This window comes from Hylobates moloch, unplaced genomic scaffold, assembly GCF_009828535.3.
Source record: "Hylobates moloch isolate HMO894 unplaced genomic scaffold, HMol_V3 SCAFFOLD_1, whole genome shotgun sequence".
Taxonomy (NCBI): Eukaryota; Metazoa; Chordata; class Mammalia; order Primates; family Hylobatidae; genus Hylobates; species Hylobates moloch.
The window spans coordinates 3,735,050-3,748,942 of record NW_026652276.1 but is presented as its reverse complement, the minus strand read 5'-3'; the positions used below and the strand labels follow the sequence as shown (position 1 = coordinate 3,748,942).

The 13,893-nt window shown below is 44.2% G+C and overlaps 1 protein-coding gene across 7 annotated transcripts in view; it reads left to right on the top strand.

Moving 5' to 3' along the window:
• The window catches only part of SCLY (selenocysteine lyase), a 42,167-nt gene that overhangs the window by 19,373 nt on the left and 8,901 nt on the right, over positions 1–13,893 (top strand). For all 7 annotated transcript variants that reach the window (XM_032753332.2, XM_058436873.1, XM_032753312.2 and 4 more), the window contains 3 exons: positions 4,936–5,063; positions 5,272–5,436; positions 6,473–6,579. In XM_032753332.2, coding sequence (XP_032609223.1) covers positions 4,936–5,063; positions 5,272–5,436; positions 6,473–6,579 — 400 coding nt within the window. The remainder of the gene's footprint in view (positions 1–4,935; positions 5,064–5,271; positions 5,437–6,472; positions 6,580–13,893) is intronic.

The following is a 13,893-nucleotide window of genomic DNA, read 5'->3' as shown; positions in this document are numbered from 1 at the left end:
TGTTTTTTAATTTCTAATATTTGTTTCTGCTAGTGATTTCTAATTTTCTTCCATAAGAGCTAGAAAATACTTTGATTTAAATTCTTTAATTTTTTTTATTTTGTGGCCTAGCCATATAGTCTATCCGAAAGTATACGTCAAGTGCACTGGAGGATAATGTATATTCCACTGTTGTTGGGTGGAGTGTCTTATAGATGTCTGTTAGATCTGCTTAATTTATAGTGTTATTGAAGTCTTCTGTTCCCTTGTTAAAATTCTGCCTAGTTGTTGTAGCCATTATTGAAAATGTGATTTTGAATGATCCCACTATTATTAATCAGTGGTCTGATTAATAGTTGATCACACTATTAATCAGTTTCTCCCTTCAAACCTGTCAGTTTTTGCTTTGTGTATTTTGGTGCTCTATTGTCAGGTGCATATACATTTTTATTCGTTATATATTATGGATGAACTGGTTCTTTTATCATTATAAAATGTCCATCTTTATCTCTGTTAACTTTTTAAGTCTCTTTTATTTTATGTAAGTATAGTCATTCCAACTGTCTTATGGTTGCTGCTAGCATAAATATCTTTTTCCATCCTTTTACTTTTAATCCATTTATGTCTTTAAATCTGACATGTTGTAATACACTGTAAGAGACATATTGTGGCTATAAGATTAATGATAGCTATAAGGCCCATGCAGACATCTTGCAGGGCTGACCCTATGTGTCAATTAGCAGTATGACGCAACATGGCCTAGGGATTTCCAACCCTGGCTTGGGAATTTCCAGGAGGTAAGACCACCAAAGCACAGACGGAACTCTCATAAACCATAAATACAAAGCTTACCCTTACCAAAATAGCTTAACTCCCTTACGGAAGAAAAACCTGGTAACTGACCTGGACTAAATACAAGATAAGAAAGGGGAAGAATCCCCAAAACTCTGAGAATGTTCTCTGGACAGACACTTTCCCGGCCAGGCAGTGATCTGATACCTGAATGTATCTGACCCTTGCCACCTGCCTGCTCCTGCTAGCTATCTTGTAAGAGCACTGCCAGAATAAACTGCTTAAACATCACACAGCAACTAAGACTTATCTTTGATGTAAATAATACGAAAAGGGAAAAGTCACCTTTGGGGAAGGTTAACTAGGCCCACCCCAAGATCCCTGAACAGGACGCATGGGTCTCCTGTAGATTCTCTCTTTTTTTTTTTTTTAGATGGAGTCTTGCTCTGTTGCCCAGGCTATAGAGTGCAGTGGCACGATCTTGGCTCACTGCCACCTACGCCTCCCAGGTTCAAGCCATTCTCCTGCCTTAGCCTCCCAAGTAGCTGGGACTACAGGCACCCGCCACCATGGCTGGCTAATTTTTGTATTTTTAGTAGAGACGAGGTTTCACCATGTTGGCCAGGCTGACCTTGAACTCCTGATCTCAGGTGATCCATCCGCCTTGGCCTCCCAAAGTACTGGGATTACAGGCGTGAGCCACTGCACCCGGCCAGTTCTTTTTAGATCTAGTCTGACAGCTTCTGCCTTTTTGTTAGATTGTTTAATCATTCACACTTAATGTTACTATTGACATAGTTGGAGTACCACCTATATTTTCACTTTTTGTTTTCTAGATGTCTCATATATTTTTTGTTCTCTTTTCCCCCTTTACTGTTTTCTTTTGCGTTAACGAATATTTTCTAGTTTAACATCAAAATTCTTTAGTGCTTTTTTCACTTTTTAAATTTGTTGTTTCCTTAGTGGTTATCAAGGGCTTACTATATATGTATAAACTTACCAGTATTTACTTCAGATTTATACTAATTTAATTCCAGTAAGATGTAGAAATGTTACTCCTATACAGTTCTGTTCCTTCTTCTTTTTTGTGCTTTTATTGTTATGGGTATTACATCTATATATGTTACAAACTCAACAGTGCATTGTTACAAATATCTTTTTTTTTTTTTTTCTTTGGAGACAGAGTCTTGCTCTGTCACCGAAGCTGGAGTGCAGTGGTGCAATCTTGGCTCCTTCAACCTCCACCTCCCAGGTTCAGGTGATTCTCATGCCTCAGCCTCCCAAGCAGCTGAGATTACAGGTGTGTGCGATCAGGCCCCATCTAATTTTTGTATTTTTAGTAGAAACAGTGTTTCTCCATGTTGGCCAGGCTGATCTTGAACTCCTGGCCTCAGGTGATCTGCCCACCTTGTCCTCCCAAAATGCTGGGATTACAGGTGTGAGCCACTGCACCCAGCCACAAATATCATTTTAGTTAATTTCCTGTCTTTTTTTCTTTCTTTCCTTCCTCCCTTCCTTCCTTCCTTCCTTCCTTCCTTCCTTCCTTCCTTCTTTCTTTTTCCTGTTTTTTTTTTTTTTGACAAGATTCCACCCTGTCCACTAGGCTGGAGTTTGGTGTCACAATCACAACTCACTACAGCCTCAACCTCCCAGGCTCAAGTGATCCTTCCACCTCAGCTGCCCTAGTAGCTGGGACTACAGGCATATCCCATCGCACCGGCTAATTTTTTATTTTTTGTGCAGATAAGGTGTCCTTATGTTGCCCAGGCTGGTCTTGAACTCCTGGGCTGAAGTGATCCTCCTGCCTTGGCCTCCCAAAGTGCTTACAGGCATGAGCCACTGCACCTGGCCAATTTCATGTCTTTTAAGGACACTAAGGGAAGAAAGAGCAAGTATATGTTTATAGATTTTGTTCGAGTAATCTTCTTAGTTGCCTTTTCACATTATCTTCATTTGTTCCATGGATCTGAATTATCATCTGGTGTCCTTTCCTTAATAGACAATTCTGCTCCCTCCCACCTCCTTTGTGCTATTGTCATGAAATATTGTGTGTTATAGCCCTAACAAAATAATTACATACATGTTATTTTATACAGTTGCTTTTAAATCAGTTAAGAGAAGCAATATACGTTACACTGCCCTTTTTTTCCTTTACTTTTTTGAGACGGAATCTCTTTTGCTGATTTTGAGATACTTTTTCTGTCTTTGGCTTTCAACATTTTCATTATCATGTGTCTGAGAGTGAATGTCTTTGTGTTTTATCCTATCCGGAATTCATTGAGCCTCTTGGGTATGTAGATTAGTGTTTTCCATTACATTTGAGACGTTTTCAGCCATTATTTTTCAGAGACATTTTTCTGCGCCTTTCTCTTGCTCCTGCCCTTCTGCTACCCCTGTTTTCCCTATTTGGTGCCTTATGGTGTCCCACATTTCTCTGAGGCTCTGTTTATCTTTCTCATGTTTTTCCTCTCTTATATTTGGATTTCATAATCTCTGTAAATCTACCTTCATGTTGACTAAATGTATTTTCTGCCAGTTCCAATATACTCTGGAGCCCCTCCAGTGAATTCTTCATATCAGTTGTACTTTCCAACTCCAGGATTTCCTTTTGGTTCTTTTTCATAATTTCTCTCTCGTTTATCTTGAGGACTCTCTATTTGATGAGCCATTGTCATCATACTTTTCTTTATCTCTTTAAGTACAGTCGCAGGCAGTTTTTATCGCTTGCCTTTTTTCCTGCTTCTCCACACACTGAAGATACCAGTTAGAATTTTTTTAGTTTTCCTGTTCCTGGGATTGCTTCTGTGTGATCTAGAATCAGTCATTTACCTGTTCATCCTGGTTTTTCCTCAGGCTTGGGGATCCTGGATTGTTGCTGTGGATGGATGAAGCATTTCGTTGTTTGATGTAGGGGCTAGGGATGGCTCATCTCCAATTCTCAATGCGTTTCCCCAGGAGGTGTCTCCCAGGAAGGGAGGGCCCACGGTGGGCTCTGCATAAGGTGGTGGCAGCGGAGCCCGGCAAGCCGGGCGGACCCTGCCCACTTTTCTCTGTGACTTCCCTGGACAGAGCTGCTTTTGCTTTGCTCCTCTGAGTCCCCTAGCAGATGCCTCAAGCTCCTCCCCCTTTTCTAGATCCTTCCCCCATCCTGGGGGCCTGCCTTGTGCCTCTCTGGGCCTGTGGTGCTGTCTCAGTCTGAGGCCGGTGCTTCTGCCGCTGACTTGGTGTACGGGAGCAGGGAGTGCTCGGACAATGGGACGCTGTCCTCTGCCGGCCTCAGTAGCTGGCCCTTGCCCTGCGCTTCCCGCTGTCCACCCTGAACTTGGGCGGCCACTGGATCCTTTCAGATTGGTCTTTAAGTGTTCTTTTCTCTGTTAATCTAATGTCATCATCTTGCTACATTTTAGGGACTCCTCAAAATTCCTAGTCCACATACCCCACCCCACCCCTTTTTATTTGAGACAGTGTGTTACTGTGTCACCCCGGCTGGAGTGCAGTGGCCTGATCTCCCTATGTTGCCCAGGCTGGTCTTGAACCCCTGGGCTCAAGCAGTCCACCCACTTCGGCCTCCCAAAGTGAGCCACTGTGCCTGGCCAGATACCCTTTGTTGGTGTTGTTTTGATTTGATTCTTATTTGGAGAAGTAGCTGTTTTCTCTTTCATTTCAGTAGGATCCTGAGTGGGCAGTGGATACATTTGTTTTTCACCATTTTAAACTCAAAGGACTAAAGCTAAACAATGTAATCTCCTCTGCTCATTTTCCATCTGTAGTAGTGAGACTCTCAGTGCCTGGGGCAGCCAGCGCCTGGCATGTAGGAGCGGCTTCATCAGCACTGGCTTGGTGCCAAATGCGTGGCAGTGAAGTGCTGTGCAGCTAGGACCCTCCCTGAAAGCAAGAGCCTGCATCCCTGTTGCCGCTTCCCCTTCCGTCTCCATAGAAGCAGAAAGGCACATAGGTTCCATGACACAGATTCACTCACTGCAGCCACGTTAAAGACGCGTTCACACTGAAGCACCTGACAGTGACGCTGGGCCAGTGATGATGGGCAGCTTATATTCTTCTTTATAGTCTTCTGAACTTGGACAATAATTCGCTCTGTTGGAACGCAGTTTTGAGAGGAATCAATTTGTGCAGCTCAGTTCGGTACTCATGTTTGTTTCCCAGAGGTCACTTTTGTCCCGGTGTCCAAGGTGAGTGGGCAGGCAGCGGTGGACGACATCCTCGCGGCAGTCCGCCCGACCACATGCCTCGTGACCATCATGCTGGCCAACAATGAGACTGGCATTGTCATGGTGAGTCGGCCTTTGTTTCTCTTTAAGGAGAGCTCATGGGGAAGAACAGCGGCTTAGACTCATGGAGTTTCAGGTTTCCCAGCTCTGGCCTCTCCCGTTTCTCTGTTCACTTTGATAACATTTGGCCTGTGCTCACTACTCCTGATTTCTTTCATTCAGTTTTCATCAAATCAGAGCAACATACTCAACTGTTTCCTTTCCCCGTCAGCCTGTCCCTGAAATCAGTCAGCGCATGAAAGCCCTGAACCAGGAACGGGTGGCAGCTGGGCTGCCTCCCATCCTCGTGCACACGGATGCTGCACAGGCCTTGGGGAAGCAGCGCGTGGATGTGGAGGACCTGGGCGTGGACTTCCTTACAATCGTGGGGCACAAGGTATGTCTGCAGAGGCTTCCTGCCTCTGTGGGCAGAGCCTGCTGTGCAGGTGGCTGTTTACTCCTCGGTCTGTAAGCCTTACTGCCCACCGTGAGCCAGGCCTTGGGGGCACTGCAAGGAGCAACATGGGATCCCTGTCCTCAGGAGCTTTAAGAGGGGAGCCCCACACGGCCAGCATGCCAGGACAAATGCCATGGCAGGGCTGATGGGGGTGCCAGGCCCACATGGGGCAGGGTGGGGGCGGTAGACCAAGCTAGGGGAGGAGACGTCGAGATCTCAGGGAGAGTAAGGCAGGGGGTTCAGCCAGCCAGCGAGTGTCTCTGCAGCGGACAGAGCATATACAGAGGGTGTGGGGTGGAAGATGTGGGGACAGGAAATTGTTGCTTTCTCTAATGTGATTTCAGATGCGGCTCCTCAGCAAAAACTTTGCAGCTATCTTTAAGGTGGGAGTATAGGGAAAATAGTTAACAGTGAAGACCCTTCTGAAAATTTTGCACATCTTTCTGGTGGCTTACCAAGGCCTGAGATATTTTTAGTACTCAATTTTGAAGCACAGTCCTCAGCTGGTTTCCAAAGGAGTGTCTGTGCTGGCCTGACACTGGCACTCCAGAGTTCTGCATTGTGTCCGTTGGAAACATGGAATCATTTGCAGGAAAAGCCCTGGCCAACCGCTGGTTCCAACCCCTCTCTATTTATGCATTCTCTTTCTTTTTTTTTTTTTTTTAAACCTGTGATTCATATGATTTGAGATCCATTTACAAATTTATCACATGATGTGCAGGGGAGAGCTGCCTGCCACAGAGCTGGCCACGAGAGTCTGGCACCTGCGCTGCCTCCTAGGTTGGGGTTCCACCCTGCCCCGAAGGCTTTTGTGACTCTGCGTGTCAAAAGGGGTGGCACTCAGAGGTGCCACAAGGAAGCAGCAGGACTGTGCATTGCAGAGCATTTCTCCTGTGTGCCCCTAAGCACTTAGCATGTATACAGAGTAGGTCCTTGGAAAGTTCTTGTTGAATAAATGACCAACTTTTCCTTCCAGTTTTATGGTCCCAGGATTGGTGCACTTTATGTACGAGGACTTGGTGAATTTACCCCTCTCTACCCCATGCTATTTGGAGGTGGACAAGAACGGAACTTCAGGCCAGGGTAAGGCAGAAAGTTAACAAAGTCTCTGACCTACTGACCGTGTCATTTGTAGAGCAGTGACATTGTAAAGAAACATGGCGCCGTTTCTTGGTCTCGTGGAGGCTCTGTAGCAGTGTCCACACTGCTGCTGTGTCAGAACTGGCTCCACTGATTGATTTTACACTGAGGATTCACAGGACCTGCAGTCTCTTTGGGAATGATTGAAAGCAATGAAGGAAATCTCAGTTTCTTTTAACTGCTCCAACACATCCAATTCCCTTTGTAATTTTGGTCCAGCCCACTGAAGAGATAACTGTTGGACCCTTCATGGCTGAGGCCTGCTGCTGTTTTAACTTCGGGGATCAGCAGGACCATACAGAAGCACTGGTCTCCTTTCTGATAGCTCCTGTGTCCCCTCTATGTACAGTGACGTGTTAACTGGGAAATTAGTTGTTGCCCCCACTACACCTTTTGTCAGAAACTTCTTAACAAGAGAGAGAAACAGGAACAGCGTGGTGGTGAGTTCCCCGGGTTTTCTTTTCACCTTGTGTATCCCACACTTAGTGCTGAAGAAGCCGGCAAACCTGATGTGCCAGTAAGGGCAGACACAAAAATGCCCCAACCAAAGCCTGTCCTTTCTAGCCAGTGGACCAGGAAAGGAATGGCCTAGCAAGACAGAAAACCTTTAGACAACACCTGCTTTACTCCAGCCAGATGCTACAGGGGAAATTGTGAAGCCACGCCTATCCACACCTGCAAAGATGGAGTGGGAAACCCAGACTTCCACCAATACAGGCTGTAACAAGGCATCCCACACCCCCGCCGGGTGTGTCAAGAAGGCCAGGTAGAGAACGAGGACTTAGGCACCGCCACCATGGTGTCAGTAGAGACCATGTCGGGATCTTGGACCCACACCTGTCAGTCGCAGGGAGCGTCCTCCCATTGAGTGTCAACATCCGCCAAGTAAAAAATCTAGACGTTGGCCAGGCACAGGCTCATGCCTGCAATCCCAGCACTTTGGGAGGCCGAGGTGGGCGGATCACTTGGGGTCAGGAGTTTGAGAGCAGCCTGGCCAACATGGTGAAACCTTGTCTCTACTAAAAATATAAAAATTAGCCAGATGTGGTGGCACACCCCTGTAATCCCAGCTACTCAGGAAGCTGAGGCAGGAGAATTGCTTGAACCCAGGAGGCTGAGGTTGCAGTGAGTCGAGATGGCACCACTGCACTTCAGTCTGGGTGACAGAACGAGACTCTGTCTCAAAAAAAAAAAAAAAAAGCCAGGCACGGTGGCTCACTCCGGTAATCCCAGCACTTTGGGAGGCTGAGGCAGGCGGATCACAAGGTCAGGAGATCGAGACCATCAGACCATCCTGGCTAATATGGTGAAACCCCATCTCTACTAAATGTACGAAAAATTAGCCAGGTGTGGTGGTGTGTTCCTGTAATCCCAGCTACTCGGGAGGCTGAGACAGGAGAATCACTTGAACCTGGGAGGCGGAGGTTGCACTGAGTCGAGATTGTGCCACTGCATTCCAGCCTGGGTGACAGAGAGGGACTCCATCTCAAAAAAAAAAAAAAAAAGAAACCTAGACTTCTACTTCTACTTGGCAGTAACGAGTGGCATACCCCTTCTCCTGCCAGCACAAAGTCAGAAAATGGCAGCCCAAACAGAAAGGTTGAATAAGATCCAGATTCTCATAACGTAAGGCAAAAATGTCCAGGTTTCAAGTGAAAATCATTCATCATACCAAGAACTAGAAAGATTTCAAATTGAATGAACAATAATAATCAATATATGCCTGCACTAAGATGATGATGTTAAAATCATCTAACAAATATTTTACAGCAGACACAGTAAAGATGCTTCAATGAGAAATTGTGAACACCCTTGAAACAAGTGAAACAAAGTGTCAGCAAAGAGAAGGACAACATAAAAGAAGAACCAAATGGAAATTGGAAATTGTAGAACTAAGAACAGCAGCAGCCAAAATATAAAGCTCAGTGGATGGGCTTAATAGAAAAATAAGAGGACAGGGAAAGATCTATGAGCGGAAAGACAGAACAATAGAAATCCAGACCACAGAGAAGAAATAGAGTGGGTCTTCGGCCAGGTGCGGTGGCTCACACCTGTAATCCCAGCACTTTGGGAGGCCGAGGTGAGCAGATCATGAAGTCAGGAGATCGAGACCATCCTGGCTAACACGGTGAAACACCGTCTCTAAAAAAAAAAAAAAAAAATACAAAAAATTAGCCGGGCTTGGTGGCACACGCCTATAGTCCCAGCTACCTGGGGGGCTGAGGCAGGAGAATCCCTTGAACCTAGGAGGCAGAGGTTGCAGTGAGCCAAGATCGCGCCACTGCACTCCAGCCTGGGCAACAGAGTGGGACTCTGTCTCAAAAAAATAAAAAGAATGGGGTTTAAAATAGAGCTTCAGGGACCTATGAGACGATAACAAATGATATAACATTCGTTTCATTGAAATCCCTGAAACAAAGATAACAGCCTGAAAAAGTACTTGAAGAAATAATGGCTAAAAAATTTCCTGAATTTGGCAAGAGACATAAACATACAGAATCAAGAAACTGAGCAAACCCCAAATAGCATAAACCCAAAGAAATCTATGCCAGAGACATATGATTAGACTTCTAAAAATGAAAGACAGAATTCTCGAAAGCAGTCAGAGAAAGATGACCCTTCACCAGTAAGGGAAAAATAATTTGGATGACAGTGAATTTCTCATCAGAAACCAGAAAGACCAGAAGAAAGAGACACAATTATTTTTCTTCAAGTGCTCAAAGAAAACTGCCAAGCTAGAATCCTGTACTCAGTGAATATATCTTCAATTTCTATTATCTTTCAGGAATGAAGAAGTAATCAAAACATTCTCAGATGAAGGAAAACTAAGAATTTGTCACCAAATACAATAGGCTTTCCTTCTCCTTTAGGGTTTTCTGAATTACATTTGATAGCAGAAGCAAAAATCATAGCAATATCTGATGTGGTTCAAAATGTACATAAAGGACATATTTAAGATAATTATAGAAAGGCAAAGGTAAAGGAACATAAAAGGAGACGAGGTCTGTGCTTCACTGGAACTGGCAAAATGACAGCACAGGCCGACACAGTGGCTCACACCTATAATCCCCTGCTTTGGGAGGCCAAGGCAGGAAGATTGCTTGAGGATAGGAGTTCAGGACCAGCCTGGGCAACATAGCAAGATCTCATCTCTAAAAAAAATTTTAATTAGCCAACAAGGCAGTGCGTGCCTGTAGTCCCAGCTACTCAGGAGGCTGACGGGGAAGGATCACTCGAGCCCAGAAGTTCGAGGCTGCAGTGAGCTATGATCATGCCATTGCACTCCAGCCTGGGCAACAGAGCAAGACCCTGTCTCTTTAAAAAAAAAAAAAAAAGACAATATTGGCCGGGCACGGTGGCTCACGCCTGTTATCCCAGCACTTTGGGAGGCCAAGGCCGGTGGGTCACCTGAGGTCAGGAGTTTGAGACCAGCCTGACCAACATTGAGAAACCCCGTCTCTACTAAAAATACAAAATGAGCCGGGTGTGGTGGTGCATACCTGTAATCCCAGCTACTCGGGAGGCTGAGGCAGGAGAATTGCTTGAACCCGGGAGGCAGAGGTTGTGGTGACCCGAGATCGTACCATTGTACTCCAGCCTGGGCAACAAGAGCGAAACTCTGTCTGGAAAAAAAAAAGACAACATTAGCTGGGCGTGGTGGCTCACATTTCTAATCCCAGCACTTTGGGAGGCCAAGGCAGGTAGATTTCTTGAGGCCAGGAGTTCAAGACCAGCCTGAGCAACGTGGTGAACTGTTTCTCCAAAAAAAAAAAAAAAAAAAAAAAAAGCTGGATGTGGTGGCATGGGCCTGTAGTCTCAGCTATGTGGGAGGCTGAGATAGATGGTGGGATGGCTTGAGCCCAGGACAGACTTCTAGCAAGACTGACCAAAAAAACAGAGAAGTTATAACATCAGGAATGAAACAAGAAGTATCACTCCAGGCCCTGCAGCCATCAAAAGGATAATAAGGGAATGCCGCAAACAGCTCTACACATAGGAAGTTGACAACTTAGATGAAACGGACCACTTCCTCAAAAAACACAAAGTACCACAACTCACTTGATATAAAATAGATCATTTGAATAACTCTATAACCATTAGGAAATTGAACTTAGAGCTTTAAAACTCCCCAGAGAGAAGTCTTCAGGCCCGGTGGTTTCACTAGAGAATTCTATTGAAGAATTCTTTGTTTAAAGAAGAATTAAAGAATTTCTATACAGTCTCTTCCAGAAAATAAAGAGGAAGGACAACTTCCTAGTTCATTTTATGAAGCTAGTATTATCCTGACACTAAAACCAGATAAAGACAGTACAAAAAAAATCCTTTACAGACCAACATCCTCATGAATTTTGATGCAAAAAATATTTAACAAAATGTTTACAAATAGAATTCAGCAATACATAGAAAGAATTATACACAGCTGGGTGTGGTGGTTCACATGTGTAATCCCAGCACTTTGGGAGGCTGAGGCAGGGGGATCGGGATCACTTGAGCCCAGGAGTTCAAGACCAGGCTGGGCAACATAGTGAGACTCCTCTACAAAAAATAAAAATATTAGCTGGGCGTTGTGGTACACGCCTACAGTCCCAGCTACTCGGGAGGCTGAGATAGGAGGATCGCTTGAGTGAGCCTGGGAGGTCGAGGCTGCATTGAGCTATGATCACACCACTGCACTCCAGTCTGGGTGACAAAGTGAGACTCTGTCTCAAAAAAATAAAGAATGATACACTATGACCAAGTGGCATTTATTCCACAGATGCAAGGCTGGTTCAGTATTCAAAATGCAATTTAGAGCCAGGAGTGGTGGCTCATGCCTGCAATCCCAGAACTTTGGGAGGCCAAGGCGAGTAGATCACTTGAAGTCAGGAGTTTGGGCCCAGCCTGGCCAACATGGTGAAATCTCGTCTCTATTACAAATACAAAAATTAGCCAGGTGTGGTGGCAGATGCTTGTAATCCCAGCTACTTGGAAGGCTGAGGCACAGGAATCGCTTGAACCTGGGTAATAGATGTTGCAGTGAGCTGAGATGGCACCACCACATTTCAGCCTAGGCAACAGAGCAAGACTCTATCTCAAAAAAAAAAAAAGAAAAAAACGCAATCAAGGCAGGGCACAGTGGCTCATGCCTGTAATCCTCCAGTACTTTGGGATGCCAAGGTGAGAGGATCACTTGAGGCCAGGAGTTCAAGGCCAGCCTAGGTGGACTGCAAGACCCAGCTCTACAACAGTAAAAAAAATTCAATCAATGTAATCTACCATATTAACAAGCTAATGAATAAAGAAGATAACATGATCATATTTGATGCAGCAGAAGCATTTGACAAAATTCAACCATTCATGTTAAAAACTCAGAATAATAGGATTAGTGGGGAACTTTCTCAACTTGAAAAAGAACATCTACATAAAACCTACAGCTAACATCATACTTAGTGGTGAAAGCCTGAATGTTTTACTCCTGTGGCTAGGGGAACAAAGCAGGGATGTCCACTGTCACCACACTTATCCAACATAGTGCTGGAAGTTCCGGTCAGTGTAGTAAGGCAAGAAAAGGAAGCAAAAGGCATATAGATCAGAATGGAAGAGGTAAAATTGTTTCTAATCAGATCACACGATTGTCTATAAAGAAAATCCCAAGGAATGTACAAGAAAACTCCTAGAACTAGTAAGTGAGTATAGCAAGGTTGCAGGACACAAGATAAACATGCAAAAATCTATCTTATTTTTATATAGTGGTAATGAACAGGTGGACAGTAACATTAAAAATATAATACCATTTACAATGAAACAAAATTACTCAGATATAAACTAGCAAAATATAAAGGACTTATATGCTGAAAATAATATAATGTGGATGAGAAGAAGATCTAAGCAGAGACACATGCCATGTTCATAGATTGGAAGATTCTACATACCAAAGATGTCAAAGATGGATATACAAGCCTAACAGTTTCTATCAAAATCCCAGCAAGTAGATCAATGGAGGAGAATAGACCCAAACAGAAATAGGCCCATATGAGTTACGGGTGCAGATACAACTGCAGGAGACGCAAATCAGTTCAGCAGATGAAAGTTAGCCTTTCAACAGATCGTGCCAAGGCAGTTAGACATCCATAGGCAAAAGATGAATCTTGACCCAAGTGTTACACCAAGCTTGTCCAACCTGTAGCCTGCAGGCTGCATGCGGCCCAGGACAGCTTTGAATGTAGCCCAACACAAGTGCATAAACTTTCTTAAAACATTGATTTTTTTTTGCAATTTTTTTTTTTTAAAGCTCATCAGCTATCATTAGTATATTTTATATGTGGCCCAAGACAATTCTTCCAGTGTGGCCTAGGGAAGCCAAAGCATTAGACACCCCTGTCTTACACCTCATAAAATAGTGTCTCAAAATAGATCATGAAATTAAATGTAAAACATAAAGCAATAAAACTGTTTAAAAATAGGAGAAAATCTTCAAGTTCGAGGACTAGGCAAAGAGTTCTTAGACTTGACACCAAACGCATCCATAAAAGGAAAAATTGATAAATTAGATCTCATCAGAATTTAAAGCTTTTGCTCTGGGAAGGATCATATTAAGAGGATGGGAAGATAAGCTAAATCTAGGAAAAAATATTTTCAAATGACATATCTGACAAAGAAATGGTATCTAGAATATATCAAGAACTCACAAAATTCAACAGCAAAAATAATATAAAAAATTCAATGAGAAAATAGGCAAAAAATATAAACAGACATTTCATCAAAGAGGAGACGCAGGTAACAAGCACAGGAAAAGATGTTCAACAGCATTGGTTATTGGGGAAATGCAAATTAAAACCACCAGATATCACTAACACCTATCAGAATGGCTAAAATAAGAATAGAAACACCACCAAATGCTGGTGAGGGTGCAGCGAAAACATCTATTGGTAAACAAGCAATAGCTGGGTCCAGAGGTTTAAGAAAACTTTGTTCAGGCAAACTTAAGAAATTACTGGGCCGGGCGCAGTGGCTTACGCCTGTGATCCCAGCACTTTGGGAGGCCGAGGCAGCCAGATCACGAGGTCAGGAGTTCGAGACCAGCCTGACCAACGTAGTGAAACCCTGTCTCTACAAAAATTAGCCGAGCATGGTGGCACGTGCCTGTAATCCCAGATACTCAGGAAGCTGAGGCAGGAGAATCACTTGAACCGGGGAGGTGGAGGTTGCAGTGAGTCGAGATCCACTGCACTCCAGCCTGGGCAACAGAGCAAGACCCCATCTCAAAAAAAAAATTAA